The 18,552-nt window shown below is 45.0% G+C and overlaps 1 protein-coding gene across 8 annotated transcripts in view; it reads right to left on the minus strand.

Moving 5' to 3' along the window:
* The window catches only part of Rai14 (retinoic acid induced 14), a 136,621-nt gene that overhangs the window by 24,491 nt on the left and 93,578 nt on the right, over positions 1-18,552 (minus strand). For all 8 annotated transcript variants that reach the window (XM_087618454.1, XM_087618441.1, NM_001011947.2 and 5 more), the window contains 2 exon segments: positions 9,962-10,050; positions 723-787 (listed from right to left, as the gene is read on the minus strand). In XM_087618454.1, the coding sequence (XP_087474580.1) occupies positions 723-787; positions 9,962-10,050 (154 nt within the window).

The raw sequence follows: 18,552 nt of genomic DNA on the forward strand, positions 1-18,552 counted from the left end.
AGCTTGACAGGACAGACAGTACTCCAAACACTTATTTTATTGCTCCATGCTGTTCCTGAAAATAGCCAGCTTGCATTTTGACCAGCAACAGCTGGACATCACTGTAGGGATGCTATTGTGGGACTGGTTCGTGAAATACACATCTTCACAAATTTACGGAGGTCATCACCTCAGGGGATCATTATACACTTCCCGACAAAGCCAGCAAAGCAGGGAGCTGGCCAAAAATTATAAATAAGAATAAAACCGTGCACTTAAACAAGAACCAAAAACTAACTAAAAGCTCATCAAGTTACCTACCAAAATGTAATGGTTCAAACTGTTTATCCGGAAGGACTGCACCCCACAAGTAATTTACAGAGATATATAAATATATATCTCTGATATATATTTACCAGATATAGAATACCAAGATGCGGCAGAGCCAGGGTTTGCTGCAGTGTGGAAAACGTTTCATGAAAAGCCAACTTTCAGAAAAGAGGAATTGAATAAGGGGGTAATAAGGCCGACTCAAGTTTTAGGGAGGATCCACTTCTCTTCCAGGCGAGTCGCCATGGAGACAACCTTGCTGTTGGCTGTGCTTTCCAAACGGGCTGTAGGACAGTATTAAAAGGGGTGTGTGTACTGAGAAGAGGGGTTTCTCCTTTCACAAATGGGACCACCTTTCACTTGAAAACAAAGAAAAGAAGTGGCGAATCTGTAGCCTTCAGTCACCTGCTTACCTGAAGAAGCTTCTTGATGTACTCTGGGTGGCCATTCTTGGCTGCGATATGTAAAGCACTGTGACCTAAATGGATTAAAAGGTGAAAATCAGGGGAAGGAGCCACATTAATAAATAAATAAATAAATAAATAAATAAATAAATAAATAAATAAATAAGTAAATAAATAGACAGACAAACACTGAAAACCCCAGACCACTTTAGTTTCTTTTAACTGGTTTCCTTATTGCATTTTCTTGCGTATTAATTTTGGTTGATTTTTCCCCAAACCTGCTCCTCTTTCCTTCTCATTCTCCCAACAAGTATTCCTCTCTTTTTTTTAAGAAAGATTTATTTATTTATTATATATAAGTACACTGTAGTTATCTTCAGACACACCAGAAGAGGGCATCAGATCCCATTACAGATGGTTGTGAGCCACCATGTGGTTGCTGGGAATTGAACTCAGGACCTCTGGAAGAGCAGTCAGTGCTCTTAACCACTGAGCCGTCTCTCCAGCCCCCAAGTATTCCTCTTTTTACATTTGTGCCACATGTCCGTGTCCTTCCAATCCTCTTGCTTAAAGCTGCTTTCTCTGCCCTTTCTCAAGATCTGCTCCCTTGCTTTATGACCCATACCCACAAGGTAACCATTAGAAGCCAGAATCCACATATGAGAGAACATGTGGTGTTTGTCTTTTTGAGCCCTGGTTACCTCAAAACAATATTTTCCTGCGAGCTTCACAGTTTCGGGGCTTTTTTTTAAAACAGATGGATGAAATTCTATTGTGTATTTGCAGTAGAGTTTCATTAGCCGTTCCTCTGCTGATGGACATTTTAGGCTGATCTGATTTTCTTGCTATTGTGCTTAGAGGAGCAATAACTTTTCTCTGTGGTAAGTCCTGTGGGCGTGTGCTCGGGGTGGTGCAGTGGGTGATGCTTTAGTTCTGGTCTTGTTTGGAAATCCCTACACTGATTTTCATAGTAGCTGCTCTTCTATACGCTCCTACCGCCATCCAGTGAGTTCCTCTTGCCTTGGCTTTTGCTGTCGTTTATAATTTAAAGTGGATCAAAGACCTTAATTTAAACCATGAACGGCTGAAACTGCCAAAGCAAAGCACAGGAATAAACAGGCCGTGAGACAAGACCCTCCTGAAGAGCACACGCTTCCTACATAGTACCTAACTGCTAAGCCAAAGACAACTACGAGGAATAAACTCTTCTCCAACAAAGAAGGGACTGTTTCTCTAGAGACTAAGGTCATACATTCCTTAGTGTGCCCGTGGATCATTGAAGCCACGGGTAACATTCAGAGGTTCTAACCACTGCTTCCTGCAGGTGCTGGTCAGCTCTGGTCAGGACTGTGGTAGTACCGGGCTTCACAGTGCTACAGTGAACTGACACTGGTATGCAGAAGGCCGGTATCCACATCAGTCACATCAGACTAGAAGACCACCAGGCCTAGAAACCCAGAAAAAACAGCCCACAAGTCAGCAGACAACATGGTAGAAACCCAAATACCGACGTGATGTTCACCCTCTCGTTTCCCTCTCCTCAAAATGTGCTTACCCTGAATGAACATTACCTGGAGGTTTCAGATTTTCCCAAGTCCTTGCTCAGCTAAGGGAGCATTTCTTAAGTCCCTGTAGAACTCCAGTATAGGACAATGCTACCAACTACCTAGTCCCAAATGAGCTTCCACATACCACAGGGCCTCTGCAACTGCTGTATGTTGAGCTTGGACTTCCTTCCCCTAGAACAGCCACAGTTTGCTCTCTGACATTCAGATTCAACTTATAGGCTGCCTTTTAAATGAGGTCTCCTCTGAACTGGAGGTGTAGCTTGGTTACCAGAGGGGCAGGCTAAGCATTCATGATTCAATATCCAGGTTCAATGTCTGGCATGACACAAATGTGGCACTTGTGAGGCACTGTGATACTAACAATAGATCAGACATTCAAGGTCATTCTTGGTCATCCTGGGATACATGAGACCTTGTCTCAAATATAGGTCCTTTTTCTGCCCCACCCATTACAAATTCTTTTTCTTCCTTAACTCCTTTTGCACTGGTTTTCTGCTTCATTCTTTATTCTTCATAACACCACACACCTTGCAGTACTCACCCCATTCTTGGTTCTTAAGATGGACATATACTTCCTAGTACACACACACACACACACACACACACACACACACACACACACACACACACACACACACACACAATAGACCTGTTGGTCTATTGGTCCAATGCCCCTGCAGTTGTCTCACTTCCTATTGAGATCCTAGCTCCTACGACACCGACGGATGGTGAACATCTGGTTCTCAATATATTCCAGTCATTTTGAATTAAAGCGAATGCTAATTTCAATGTCTGAGTGCCAACACATCCCCAAGGTAACACTGATAAGCAACCTCTATTTTGGGATTTGCTTCAAACCCAATTTCAACTTCAAAAGCATTGATGTTTTATGTTGAATAATTGCGGTAGATGATCAATCTGTTAATCTGCCTCCCTGGCCTCTACCTATGAGAAGTCTAGTTGTGCCAATCAAAACCATCATGAGACATTACAAAATGTCCCCTAAGGGGAAAAAAAAGAAGAGCCTAGAGTTGAGATCATGCATTTAGAGGAATGATTTATTTTATTTGATGGCCCAGTTCCAAAATACCATTTTCTTTTTAATTAGTCTTCGTTCAGCACCGACTAGAATTTACTGGAGACTCAAATGGCTGGGAAACACCTTAAAGATAAGAGGCTCAGGATATCAAGAGACATAAAATCATCCACATTCTCAAAAGAGCACACCTCTTCCATGCTGCCAAAGATACCCTGAACTGTTAAGGGCATTTGTTTAGTTGGGATAGGAGACTGAGGCAGAAATCCATCAACCCTCTCTTAAAAACATGAGGATAGAGACCCCTGAAAGTGGGAAAATAATAATTTCTTTGTCCTCTTCAGTTTTAGGTAAGGACGCCTCTCTCCTTTCCAGAATTAGAAGAGGCCTAAGAGCGTGGCTTTCTTTATCCTTTGCGTTTACAAGGCTTGGTGCTTAGCGTGGCTTCCGCAGACACCAGACACCGTTTCTAAGGACAACTGCAGTTTACATTTTAAACAAATGCCTTACCAGTGAACTCCTGGAACATATCCTGACTGTAAACTGGGGACTGTTTACACTGTGCGTGCAATGTACTAACTGGTTACTACTCTGGGAAACAAAGCCACTGGACACAAACACCATTCACTGGACAAAGGCATAGTTAGCTGTCCAAAGACAATGTGGTAGGAATATTCAAATAACACACCAATACTCAATAATGGGCTTTCAGTTCATTTGCAGTACTCACCCCATTCTAGGTCATACCTAGAAGTGAGTGATTGATATCTGGAGAAGCAGACATTCATCTGTTCCCCTGGGATGTGTACCCTTAAATAGCAGCATTTCCCCTTGGTCTCAACTCTAAGTCACAAATCATTGCTGGACACTACCATACTGAAGCAAGATGTCTCTCACTGCCAGCATTAAAACAAATTTCTCTCTCAAATACAAATTTTCCTGGACAGAATACGTTATTTATGATGGAGTCCACTGGAAAGAGAAGACACATGTGCTGGCTTCCAGACAGCTATGGATCTGTCTGGGCTGTCAGGGGGTGAGTTCCCTACAGACAAATATCAAGACAACCTCGGCTTGGTCATTCTGGCAGATCTTTGCCCCCCTACACACACACACGAGAGAGAGAGAGAGAGAGAGAGAGAGAGAGAGAGAGAGAGAGAGAGAGAGAGAGAGAGAGAGAGAGACTAGTGCTCATTATAAACCAAGAGACCCAGATGACAGTTCAGTAAATGATCCTATATTGAAAGTGACTCTAAGCATCTTCTGAACTGCCGACACGATCATTTCTTCATAGCCCGAGGCTTCTAGAGAAAACAGGAAAGGAATAACGAGGGGAGCACTCAGATGTCTGATCACACTGCTCAAGGGCCTGTGACATTTTCACATCTGGAAATGCGTAAATAATTAAGAAAGAAGACAACTACGCTGTTCAACTAGATATGCCTTAAAATAGTTCCTTAACGGTCAGTTTCAAAATGAAGAACATCTTCCTACAATAGAATCACAAATTTCGTGGGTTATTGGTTACACTTTTACACATGTGTAAGTGAGTTTTTAAAAAAGAAATCCTCAACTCTACGTGAATGTTTCTCACCAACGCGCACGCTCAGTTACCTTGCTACAGTCCCAGAGAGGAAGCCGAATGGAGAACATCTGTTTCCAGGGCGGTTCCCCTCAGAGTTATGACACTGCCTCTCTACCCCTATCTTTAAAGCACAATATGGATCCAAGGCCATTTCTGCGTGTCACCATATGAAGCAATTTCACCGCCAGGTATGCTGACTTTTCTTGATTAAGACATGCAGCTTTTAGGATGACTCATCCTCTAAAATATCTAAGTGAATATTACCTTTTCCTCCCTCCCTTTCTTCCCCCCATCTCGGGAAAAATGGGGGAGGGAGTAGAAATGATAACATTCACTTCATTAGGTATTTTTAGACACATGCTTTTAATCCCAGCTCTGGTTGTTCTGGAACTCACTATGTTGACCAGGGTGGTCTCAAACTCTCTTAAAGATGTGCCTGCCTCTGCCCCCTAAATCTGGGATTAACGGCATGCATTAATACACCTGGTGCAGCAGCATTATCTTTTCTATTGTCATAAAATCTCAATTTTCAGTGGGATTAGGGTGTCTTATAGGATGGAAGGCCACCCAAAAATTTAAAATCAAAAGCAAGCAAACAAAACTCAAACAGGGAGCCTAGGAACCATAGATGCTAGAGGAGGACTCACAATGCTAGAGGAGGACTCACAATGCTAGAGGGGGACTCACAATGCTAGAGGGGGACTCACAACGCTAGAGGAGGACTCACAAATTTCACCCCTCCAAGGGCTTCTGTACTTTATGTTTTCATACTTTCGATGGTCATTCATCCAAGCATCCTTTGTTACTAAAGAGGTTCCATAAAAAAGAGTGCACCAGGAGACTGGAGAAAATTTAGGGTTGTTAAGTGTGGCAAGACATATAGGTCATTCTTCCGTCTGCCTCTTGCAAAACCTTTGTATTATTTAACTAAGCACATTACCCATCTGTAGACTGTTTTCTACACTGAGAGAATTGCCAATTCTCATTTAAGGGAAGAACGAGACCACGCAAGAAACAAGGGATGCAAGATACACACCATGGGTGCAGCCCGGGAAGGCTGAGCTCCCAATCTGTACTCTGTGCTGCTTGGCAAACAGCAATGGATAAGGAGAGGGAGGGAGGGAGGGAGGGAGGGAGGGAGGGAGGGAGGGAGGGAGGGAGGGAGGGAGGGAGGAGGGCAGAGGGGGGGAGAGAGAGAGAGAGAGAGAGAGAGAGAGAGAGAGAGAGAGAGAGAGAGAGAGTGTGTTCCAAATAAAATCATAAGCTATGGTCCTCCCTGTGTCTAAGAGGTTTGGGTTGTTTGTTTTAATCTTTAAAGAACACTTGGTGTGGTCACTGTTAAACCTCTGTAGTTCTTTACATTTGAGTCAGGATCTCTCCAGGAACCCAGGCTGGCCCCACACTTGCCATCCTTCTACCTCAGCCAAAAGTGCTACCACACCAGACGCAAATATTTTTGTTTTGTTGTGTTATGGGTTTTGTTTTGTTGCTGTTGTTGTCTTAAAGATTTGAAGCCTTTAATAGCCTAATAAGAAAAGGAAAATAAAAAGTGATCTGACCACAGTTCTGTTAGTCATGACAAAACAGTAGCCAAATGCAATGAACTTTACATGATTTTTTTTTTTTTATTTTTACAATGAACAGAGCCAGACACGTTGAGACGACGTGCTGAGCTTCTCACTTAAGCCTGCTATCTGAAGTATGCAGTCATCTGCTGACTGTGCTCTTCTTATAAGATTCACTGTGGGGCATCCATAAAAATTCTCAGAATTCCAAGGATTTCATACAGAAGGATTTGACCATCTTATAGACTTTGTGAATTAAAAGGAGAGAGAGCATCAGATCCTGGGAGGAGGAGACTCTCACCGCTGAAAAATCCCTCCAGGGGCCAGGCCTGGGGGCGCACACCTGTGATCCCAGAGTCTGAGGCAGAGGCAGGAGGATTAGTGACAGTTCAAGGCCTGCCTGTCCACACAGTGACTTCCAGGCCAGGCAGGATTACTGTTACAATGAAGCTGAGGTCAACGATGATGACATAATCCCCATACCACAGGAGGTGATTCTCAGGAACTGATTTCTAGGTCTACTCTCAGCAGGTTTTCACGTTGAAGGCCACTGCATCTCGCCACACCGTCCAACACTGAAGGTGGGTTTACTGGGCACATCTTGTCAAAGCTGAGTTATTTCAATTGCCTTCTAACTTTGAGAGGCATTTTGTACGAAAGACAACCAGTAAGGCACAGTGCTGGACTCCTTCCTCTTGTGTTCTGATGTGCTTTCTTGCGAGGGACAGCAAGAGTAAACCCCACGGCCAGCCACAGGAGAGATACAGGCAAGGGCGGTGAAAGCTGTCCACTTATCCTCCTCACAGCTGAAGAGCCTGAGCAGCGCAGTCCAGAACAGGCCAGAGAGCCCATACGCTTTTCTCCAAACAGACAGCCCTGTCATTTGCTGTTGTGTTCTCTCTCATTGCTGGAGTCATTGAGTCGCTTCAGAAATAGGTGCCTCACCAAGACCCAGATAAAACAGCAAAGCCTCTACACAGCGCTGGCCTCAGTAGTGCTGCTGGTAAATGGCCAGGAGTGAGTGGAAGCTCTTGAGACTCTGTGGAACTTTTGGACACCATCCTGGGTCGTAGAGTACTCAGAGTCACCAATTTCAATCAGTCCCCATGGGCCAGCACTGCGGAGCCTCAGTGCCCCTCCCTCCACACTACTTCAGCCCACAAGAAGGTGGTGCGGAGGTGGGATGTTCAGGGTTCATTGTCGGCCTGGCTTTCAGTAGTCCAGTAAGAGATAGGATCGTAACTAGAAAGTGAACCCACGTGGCTGTGTACGGTCACAAAAGAGCTGATGAAATCAATCTAAGGGCATGACGGGGAAAATGAAATGGGCCGGATACTAAATAAAAGACTTGGTACTGAGTCAGCTTTTTTAAGTGCTTGCTTTGCAAACACAAGGACTCGGGCCCCATGCCCCAGAACCCATATTTACAAAGCATGGCAGTGTGAGTTTATAATCTCAGCACTGGAGAGGCACAGATGGGTTGATTTAGGCTGATCCCAAAGGCTTGCTGGTCAACTAGCAAAGGCCTATTAAATAGGCTTCAGCCAAGGAGAGACTCTGTCTCAAAATACACAGTGCATGACCCTGGGAAATGATATACAGGTATACCCACGAACAAGTGCTCCTGAAAAACACATAGACGTGAATACACACACACACACACACACACACACACACACACACACACACACACGTACATCAAAATGCAGGACATAGAATTCTATAATGTGATCTGGGCTAAGTAGAAATGGGAAAAAAACATGTTTTCTTGTTTCTGAATTTTTAAGGAGTATGATATTTTTTTCTTTCTGATAGGTGTAGAAGCAGTGGCTATTTATTTATTTTGGCCTTGTTTGATTACTTTCCTATCATAAACATGTATCACAGAAGATAATTTCCCTCTTTAGGGAAAGACAAAGGGTGATGCTTGGCTCTGGAAGAATAACTAGAGTCCCACCTGATCTATTTCCTAACAACGGAAGCAGTGAAGCAGAAGCCCAGGACAGCGGGGCTGCTCACTGGAGCCCAGTCCTTAGACACTGAAGTTTGTTAGCGAGCAAACCCCCTGCTGATGTTATTGGAGGTGTGTTAGCCACTCATACTTGCACTGTATGATGTGGAATAACTTTAAAAAACAGTGACAGTGTACTTTAGAAATAAACAAAAGAGCCGGGCCTTGAGATTAAAGATGCCATTTGCATAAAATGAATTAATACTTCCCTTGAGGAAGTCGTTTATTATTCTACAAGTACTGCCCTTCCTCATATATTTTTGGAATTCTCTGTGGAATTGCCCAGAAAAATCATTAGTGCTTCTATTTTTTCCCTACTTTCCCCAAACATAGTTTTATCAGTTTGATTAAATTGCTGACTTGACCCCAATCTGGTTCTTGGCTTCTTCAGAAGACAAGCACAACTTTTCTCAAAGGATAAAGATTCCAAATTAGCAAATTACATTAAAAAAAAAATAAAAAGAGCCAGACACACCACCGACGTGGAAAACCATTCTGAAACATTAGGTTTCCAGCCACACAGTGGGTAGCAATTTCCTTTTAATACCTGGCCTAGCCCCAAGATGGCTGTTCTGAGGAGAAGCCACTTAGAGGAAGGAGAGGATATTCAGCATAGTTAGCTTAATGAAAAACCCAGATGAATGCTCTGTAATTGTACCAATTTTACATCCCAGTAAAAACCAACATAAACCTTTTAGAAGCCAGTGATTTCCAAGTGCAACAAATGAGGTCATTATCTTGGGCCTGCCCACATGGCCGAGAGAGAACACGTCCTAGGCCACTGACCCCAGGGGTTCCTGCTGGCCCACAGTGCTGTAAAGGCAAGGCTTTCCCTCTCATCTGGCTTTGCCAACACTGGATCCACGCCAATGCTCGGCTTGCTTTCCCCACTCTTCCTCCTTCCAAGATCTCCCATCTATGGTACGGTATCGTGGTTGGATTATCTACCATGGATACACATTGGGACAATCTACTAGGCAATATGTATGTATGTACATACATAATCTGTATGTATGTATGCATGTTGTTTATTCTTTTCTTTCCCTTTCATCTTTGGGTTCCCAGATGATTTTGAAGGCACCGCAGTACCGCAAGAGTCGAGACGGAAGCCGTCCTTCTGTCCAGAGTTCTAAGCTAGCTATGAAATAATGTTACTAATAATCCATCACATTTATCAGTTTAGGTACAATCAAGAATTAGGAGACATTGGTTGATCTACACATCCAGTCCTAGAAATAATGTTATAAAAAGTGATGTTGGGGGAAGAGAAGCACAGAGTCTGCAGCCGACTGGACTGGGAGAGGATGACAATGCCCATAAGGACACTGAAGCAATGGCAGGGCTTTACTGCTCAAGTGTTTTACTTTTTTCCTTTGTGCTTTGGCCTGCAGACTCTGCATTTTGCACAGTGATTTTTGTACTACCTTTGTGACACCTAGTCTCATGCTGGCTTGCTGATTTAAGAGATTAAGAAACCACATACCGGAAGAGTCTTGGGCAGTCACATCCACACCGTGTGTAACCATGACCTTGAGGCATTCCACGTGTCCTTTTGCAGCAGCAAGGTGGAAACTGCAAGCAGAGAAGGAGACACACCCTCTTAGAAGTCCGGCCTCTGAGAGCTCATCTCCAGCAAGCCTTTACCTCTCCACGTACCCGCTCTCCTTCCTTGGCTCCACCGCAACCCTCCGAGACCCAACCTCACGGTGGGCACCAGACACTCAGGAGAGTCTCATTTACACTGTTTTCCTTTTTTGGTGCTGGGGCTTGAATCCAGAATGTCATATTAACTCTGAGCTACACATCCCCATACAATCATTTTCATCTTTTATTAAGTGATGGATTAGGAACTTCCAACCCAAAGACAAGGCTCTTTCAAAACTGAGCCTCACCACATATTTACCTCTTTCTCCACCCAGGCAGAGCTTCTAAGTAATAAGTAGTTGAGGTTTCCCATGCTGTCCACTGCTCACAGCAAAAGTGTCTTTCTTAAACAATACCCTCTACCAAGTCACACTGTGGTCAAGCCATGTCTGCTGCTGTTCAATAGTTGAAGAACAGAGTCACAGGGGCCTTTTGTCGAGTGCTCAGTAAATGTCCAACATCTTACCTGCTTTTACACACCATGTTTGTTCATTCCCACAACAGCTTTTAAGGTAAGACTTATTATATTTGCAGCTGGCAGAGGAGTAACAGGGCAGCAGCAGCAACGTCTCCAAACTGGGCTCCGGAACTCAGTGATACGTGAAGCACACACACTATGATCCCCATCTTTCGAATGTCATGAAAAGGATCGGCATTCAAATACCGTACTAGCCATTCGTCTGCAGACTACCTCTGAACTACACCCATGCAGTGTCTACCTGTATGGTTTCTCTGCCATCAGGGCCTGGAGTCACGGTCAACTGGCAAACGCCAAGATCTGATATTTGAACCCAGTGTGTGTGCCTGCGGACCTTTCTATACAGCTAAGTGTAGCGAACAGACAGATCACCAGAGGAGGACACTTCAGGTCTGGTAGTAAATCACCAACTAGAAAACCACAGCTAATTCTCAGTGTCTGGACAAAGTCCATTCGGCTTCTCTTGAGCCTAAATTCCCTTGGCTGCAAAGAAAAACTAGTCAAAGTCTACTCAGTTACCCAATCCCACTTCAGTGTGTGTAACTTGACCTGTGCGCAATCTCTTCACCATCAGAATTCACTCTAAGATGTTGACGCATTAGTAAAATCACACTAGTTTGGAAATGTGGGGACAGATAGAAGCAGCGGTGACTGATATTTCACTGATAGGATCCCGGTGAAGTGAAGCTTGCCCTGTAAAAGGCAGCCCCACACTCTCTCTTTCGCTCAGCATTGCTAAGGCTCCTATCGCACATGAAAAGCCGTCTCTTTTAGCTGTCTTGGCGGAAGCTTTCTGAACCGGCCTCAGACACAGAAATGGTAACTATAACTAACTGGCCCTGGGGATATGGAGTCCCCATGTCTGCCTTAGTCATTGAACACTACTTTCAGAGCTCTTGGTAACTACGTACCTAGACTGCTAGACTGCTAATCCCTAAGGTTGGTAAAGAATTGTCTTCCTTTGGGTAGCTGGGTGTTTGCTTATTAAAGTTCACTTTGCTACCTTCTATGATTAGAGGACAACAAAATTACAAGTGCCTAGCCAAGAGGATGGAAGCCATTCTAATCCATACTAGAAATAGGACTTGTTTTACACACACGCTCACACACACACACACACGCGCGCACATGCACACACACTCTTGTACAAATTTGTTACTGTTTTTATTTGAGTTTGTTGTGAGGCAGGAGCTTGCTACATAGTATACGCTAGCTTCAAACTCAGTATCTTGTTGGCTCAGCTTTTCAAACACGAGTATCACATTTGTGGGACAGCACACCTAGCTCCCACATAAACGTTTGACTGAAATATAACACATGTAAGTAAGATGTCATGGAACTATATGGATGGCTGAGTTTTGGTCAATGGAACACGACTACTTTACTTCATACAAATTAAGCAACACGACATAGCCGGACACTTCCTGGCCCCTCTGAAGCTGTCCTTTGGGCCCTCCACATGTTAATAGGATTGCATTCTGTATTTATGGGTAGTTTAAGCTGCACATGTGAAATCGTCCGCTATTGCACTGACGCACGCAGCCAGATAAAGTGGCCACGGAATTTCGTCACTAAATGACTTAGGACGTGGAAATTCAAACCATTACATGGGAGACCATGATTATTATAAGGAAGAAACAGCGTTGGGAAGATGGGCTTGGTTCCCAGTTCCACAGCAGAAACTCCTCAGACGCTGGTTTTAAAGGAAAACTGCTATCAACCTGATCTGGCGTCTTTGATGGCTGTAATACATCTTGTGGTGGAGCTGATAAGTAAAGGATTCACTGACTATGTTGTAACGAAGTATGGTGGAGGAGTGTAACTTTGTGGTGCTTTACAATACCCATCTGACTTTGGATTAGAATTCAGAGTTAAGGTGATCCCCACCCCCTGTATTTTAGGGACTTTCCAACTATTATCTTGCAGAGTGCTTGCATCCTGCTATTAAGAGAATAACTCTCTCTCTCTCTCTCTCTCTCTCTCTCTCTCTCTCTCTCTCTCACCATTTTCCATTTTTAAAATTTTACAGAAACTTCTATATTTTACAGAAAGCTTCAATACTTGCCACTCTTAACAGAGTATCAAAAACTGCAAATAACTAGGGACAGCTCACTACAAGAACAGATAATCTGGCTAGCAATTTTGCACTGCAGCCATATAATCATACTTGTATCCAGTAAAGTCGTTCTTGGTCTATGTAATTAAAAACAGTCAAGCGAGTCATCTCAAGAGACACATTTTTGGGAGTTATTATATCCCACAGTCACTCAGAAGCTGCTGCTTTAGCGTCTAAGTAAGACCAGGTAAAACAGCATGCCCACCTGACAGGAAAGGCTGAGCCAGTCGTCTTGCCAGAAGCTTCTAATTCATTCAACTAGAGAAAGAAGGAGCTCCCTCTGTTCCCACTCTCATGGCATGCGGCTCAGGGAACCCAGAGCAGAGCTGAAGAGGTCTGTGCGTGACCCTGGTCCTGGAATACAGCATGTAGTCTGAGTACACTGTCCGTCCAGGTCTGCCCGAGCTTGTCTCCTTAGGTCTGTGGCACAGTGGAGACCTCGAATGGACTATATCCAAGAGGCCGCATGGAGTTCCATTTCTGGTTGGGTTTGACCAGTGAGAGGTGTTTTCAAGAGATGGAGGATACAAGGAGCAAGTCCAGGCAGCATGGCCTAGGCTTCCTCACTGCCATACAGCGGCTGTCTGCAGTCACACCAACCACTGCTGTCAAGACCACAGCTCTGCCTCTCCCGAAGCTATGGTGGAGACTTTCTCTGCCTTTTTCACGCAAGTGTCGACATTTCTGCTAGTGCCGGGTGCAGCCCCAAACTTGCCGGTTCCCCTTAACCTAGCACACACCTGAAAAGAGCTCCCACCCTTAACCCATCATGGGTCACATCTGTTTTTTGAGGACCCTGGGTCACAGCAGGGTGAGATGTGCTCTGTGAAACCATCCCCAGGATGATCCACTAGGCTCCCGTGAATGTTATATGGTTGAAGACATGTATGACAAAGCTAGTTAGCCTCTCTGAGTGTTTCCACGAGCCGTACAGTGGGCAGTGCGCTCCTCAGTGGTCTCTGCTTCAGTCTCTGATTCCAGGCTCCTGCCCTGGCTTTCCCTTGATGGTGAACTGTGACAGGTAAACGCACTGCAGGGTGTAACTACTTTCCTACCCTGGGTCAGAGCACTTACTCAAAGGTTACCTGCTATAACCTGTGTTGCCATGGGATGGACCTCACTGGGGTGACAGAAAATGAAGACACCACAGACAGGCATAAAACCAGGATTGGGTGGGCCATGAGCTCTGACAGATGCACCAGCAGCCTGGAAACTCAGCACATTCTATCTAGCTGAATAAAGAGGTGAGCTTCCTAATCTGTCTGTCTGTCTGTCTGTCTGTCTGCCTCCCTCCCCTCACCCCACTCCCCATGTGTATGTGCGTGCCTGTGTGTGTTTGTGTGTGTGTGTGTGTGTGTGTGTGTGTGTGTGTGTGTGTGCGTGTGTGCGTGCAGGGAGTGGAGGGGGGTCCTTGCTGCAGGAGAGCAATCTCAGGCCACAGTCATCTGGGAGAAGGAAGCTGTGGTTGGTTCTTCCACACTTACTGGTTTCAGCTAAAGGTTAACGATTCTCAACATCTGTTCCTGCCATTCGCAAGGGTCTGAGGCACCAAAATCCCTGGCATGGCCATGCTTAAGTCAATACTATCCATTCACCCAGGACTCCGTCAGCTCCCTACAGACGCCGAGGGAAGACACCACACACATGGTTGCTCGCTGAGGCCTACTGCAGCGCTACTCACAACAGCTATACTCTGGGGCCAGTCGGAGCATCTGACAAAAGAGGTTGAATTAAAACCACGTGATGCACGTCCATGGTGGATTTATTTTTCAAAGTTAAGAAAGAATGAATTCGTGTCATTTGCAGGGAGAAAACAAATGCAACTGGAGATCTCTCTTCCGAAGAGAGTCAAACCAGTCTCAGAAGGGAAAAAAAAAGTTTCCATTGCCACATTACTTGGGTTATTAAAATATTGGACATTTCAGCTAAAGTGCCTTATGAAAAGAATATATAACTGTAATTATACAGAAGAGGGCGATTCAAAAGTTTTCCAATATACTCTTCTGCCAAAGTAGAGATCAGTTTCAAGTGTCTGGGTTCCATTTTTCCAAAAGTAACAATTATTCACTAAGAAAAAGGCAGTGGGGAGTCTAGCATGTGCCATGTACTAAAGCCAAGGAAAAACTCCAGTTTCTGCTGTGGGGTTGGTTTCCATAGGTGCACCCCTGGCATATTATGGGCTATTAATCGAAGGTAGGGTAAACACCACAGCGCAGAAGAGTGAGACAGGAACCCTGCCTCTCACTTTGTTGCTTTTGCGTACTTAACTTGGGCATCTACTTCAGGCATTCACAGCGTGACTCCTAACGTCCACGACTTTCAGAAACAAACGCTTCTAATACCATGAGAGTTTAGGGGAAGGCAGAGCACGCAGGGAGCTGAGAAAGCACTGAAAGAAAGGTAACCGTGGTAGAAGGTCCCCTGTGTCACCTTTAGGGGCACAGACTCACGGGATTTGAGCATGAGCCCTGCTACTTGTTAGTGTTATCCCAGGCACGAGTTCTCTGTGTCTCAGTTTGCTCACCCGTAAAATGAATGGTCTATGAGAAATAAAAGAGTTTATATGTAAAAGTACTGACATGCAAAATGACACCAGTCATTACACGGCAGAGACATGGAGGACATGCTTACAGAATTGGGTCTGGCAACACTGACTTAAAAATGACAACAGGGGTGGGTAGGAGATAAAGCTCTGTGCATGTCCAGGGACCGGGGACTTGGGAACAAAGCTGAAGACATTCCCAGGCCCCAAAGACCCCAGCACTAGCCTTGTCTAAGGCTCACACTCAGCTCCTTAAGTTCTGGCACCTTTTGGAGGAGTGATAATCCCCAGAGCAGCACTTGGCAGCAGCCAGACATTAACATTTAACCTCTGGATGTGAGGCAGAAGCAGAGCCGCCGACTTGAACAAGACACTCGAGCAGGGAACACTGGATTTCACTGGGTGGCAAAGCAAGACTCGCTGGTGAGAAAGCTTTGATTTGCAGCTGACAGAGAGTGTTCTTCCTCTGCTATGCAGAGAGCGCTAAGTGCTAGAGTGCCTTCAGATGGGACAGTTTTAGGGGCTGATAGACAAGGACCGGCCAGCACACAGGCACTTGCACAGTTACTGCAGGATTAGGAGTGGAGGGCGCCCCGGGTCACCACTTAGTAGCTGGCATCTCTATCAGTCTATGTTATCGAACACTTGCTGAAAGCATTCGCCTGTAAATCACCTAAAACCTACGCATAAAACCCCCTTAAACATGCTTTGTGACAATAATTGATGGGGTGATAGAATATGTGCTACCTCGAGGTATGTTTGACACTTCTATACTTGTGTGCGCTTTAAGTACTCTTGCTACTATAGCTAAATCCATCCATTCACCCACTACCATATATAGGGAGCATCTGTGTCAGATACTGTTCTGAGCACGGAGCAGTGACTAAGACAAACTCCCTCCTTAAGAAACTCAGTTTTTGATAAGAAGTTCAAAAGGTTGACCAGACTGAGGGAACATTTTGTATTCACACACACACAGAGGTTTGAGGATTTAGCATCATTCAGAGACAGAGACAGTTCTGATTACTGATAGAGGAGAGGGGAGGAGAGAGCTCAGCTAATGTCTAGAAGCCAGAGATAACGGCTAACAATCTCAAACATCATAGGACAGCTCCTATCTCAAAATGTGGCATCCCTAGGTTGAACGCCCCCCGCCACCGCCGCTAAGCCTTTAAAATCAACGCATGACGTTGAAGCATGATTCCATCGAAGAATGAAGAGATAAAATGAGCACACTTTTGCACTATGCCAAGATATGATCCACGTAACACAAACTCACCTTTTTGAGATGCACAAATGGGTTGCTTTTAAGCATAGTCACACAGGTGTGCAAGCAAGGTCTCAAAGCAGAAAAAAACAAACAGTTAGTCTCGAGTGTGAACCAGAAGCTGAGGCAACTTGAACGGGATACTCAAGTGTCAGCCTCACTGCAGGAGTCAGTCAGACTTCCTGTCCTTGTGACTAAAATTTCCTCGCCTAGGAAGGATTTGTTTTGCTCATGGCTACAGTTCATCATGGTGAGTGGCACAAGTAGGACTGAGACGCGGTCAGGAAGTGGAGAGAAGGGGCTGAGAGGAGGCAGACCCTGCAAAAGCACACACCCCTTACTTCCTCTAGCTAGACCCCAACTTCTGAAGCTTCCACCCCCGCCCCAAACAGCACCACTCACTGGGGGCTGAAACGCTCACTCTATAATTCGACATTTTCTATAATGTTGAAAAGAGAAAAACCTCAATAAGTCTTAAGAGGCACTCATTTCTCTGTTAGTCCACAAGGCGGAAAAAATCACCAATCTACTTTCCATCTTCTACTAATTTGCTCTGCTGTGAACATTTTTTAGACATGGGAACATATGGTACTGGGTTCCCTGGCCCTGACTTCATTTAGTACGATTTTGGGGCACACTTGTGTTATCAGTGAGTAGCTTACAACTGTTTAAGTTCATGAATATCCTGTGTTTTGTCTCCACAATTATCGCCTGATGCATGTGTGGGTTGTTTCTACTTTGAAAGTCCTGTGACTGCTTAAATAAGCATGTAGAGTCCTCCTGCAGGTACACACTCTCAAGCTGGCAGATTCATGCCCTGGAGGGATGGCTCAGGTGCATGCATTTACATTCCTAGGTACTGCTAAGCCTTCTAAAGCTACTGCCTCACTACATGCTTCTGACAACCAGGCAGGAGGGGTCCACTTCTCCACATCCTAGCAGAGACCTCTGAGCTGGCAACTTTTTATTTAAACGAGTGAATTTTTATTATAATGTAAGGTTTACAGAGGCAAAAATTTGTGTTTATTTAAATAAAAAGTTTTTATATACAGGTATGAATCTCCACGTATATAGGGTGCCCACACAGTTCACAAGAGGGCATCGGTTCCCCTAGAGCTATAAGTGCTTGTAAGCTGCCCAGTGTGGGTGCTGGGAACTGATTTCTAGTGCCGAGTTTCTGTTTTCTCAGAATGAGAAACTCTGAAGGAGTTCAGTTGATTATCAGCTGAAATGTCTTCGGTTCCATCCCTAAGCTGCGTACTTAACTTTTAAAAACTAAATCTGTCACTCGAGGGTCTCAGCAGCTGGAGAAAGACTCTGCTTATTTACAGTTTTATTTGAGTGAGTCAAGAATTTAGCGGCAGCAGGAAAGCTTTAAGAATCTCGTATCTAGGGGTTGGGGATTTGGCTCAGTGGTAGAGCGCTCGCCTAGGAAGCGCAAGGCCCTGGGTTCGGTCCCCAGCTCCGAAAAAAAGAAATTAAAAAAAAAAAAAAAAAGAATCTCGTATCTACTCCTCTGATGCAAGGTTCGGGGATAAAACTACTGGTCTGGTCGCTGCCCAGGCTCACACAGAGAGGCCTCTCAGATTCTGATGGAGTTGAAGTGGCAACACCTTAGTAACTGAGTCTTGCTTACTCACAGTGGTTCAAGGACCAGGGGCTTGTCAGCTGGGGCTGGAGAGGCGGCTCAGCAGTTAGGAGCACCCACTGTTCCTACAGGGAGCCAGGTTCAACTCCCAGCACCTACATGACAGGTCACAACCATCTGTAACTCCATCCCAGGGGATCTGATGCCCTCTTTGGCCTCGGGGAACACTGTGCATATGTGGTGGACAGATACATTCAGATACACATATAAATAAAATCTCAAAGGAAAGAAAGAAGAAAAGGAGGGAGAGGGGAAGAGAAGAAGAGAGGGAGGGAGGGAGGGAGGGAGGGAGGAAGAGAGGGAGGGAGGGAGGAAGAGAGGGAGGGAGGGAGGGAGAAATGCAAGCTCTCAAGTCCTACCTAGACCCCAGATTTACTGA

The sequence above is a fragment of the Rattus norvegicus genome, chromosome 2 (genome assembly GCF_021556685.1).
Source record: "Rattus norvegicus strain SHRSP/BbbUtx chromosome 2, alternate assembly SHRSP_T2T, whole genome shotgun sequence".
Classification (NCBI taxonomy): Eukaryota; Metazoa; Chordata; class Mammalia; order Rodentia; family Muridae; genus Rattus; species Rattus norvegicus.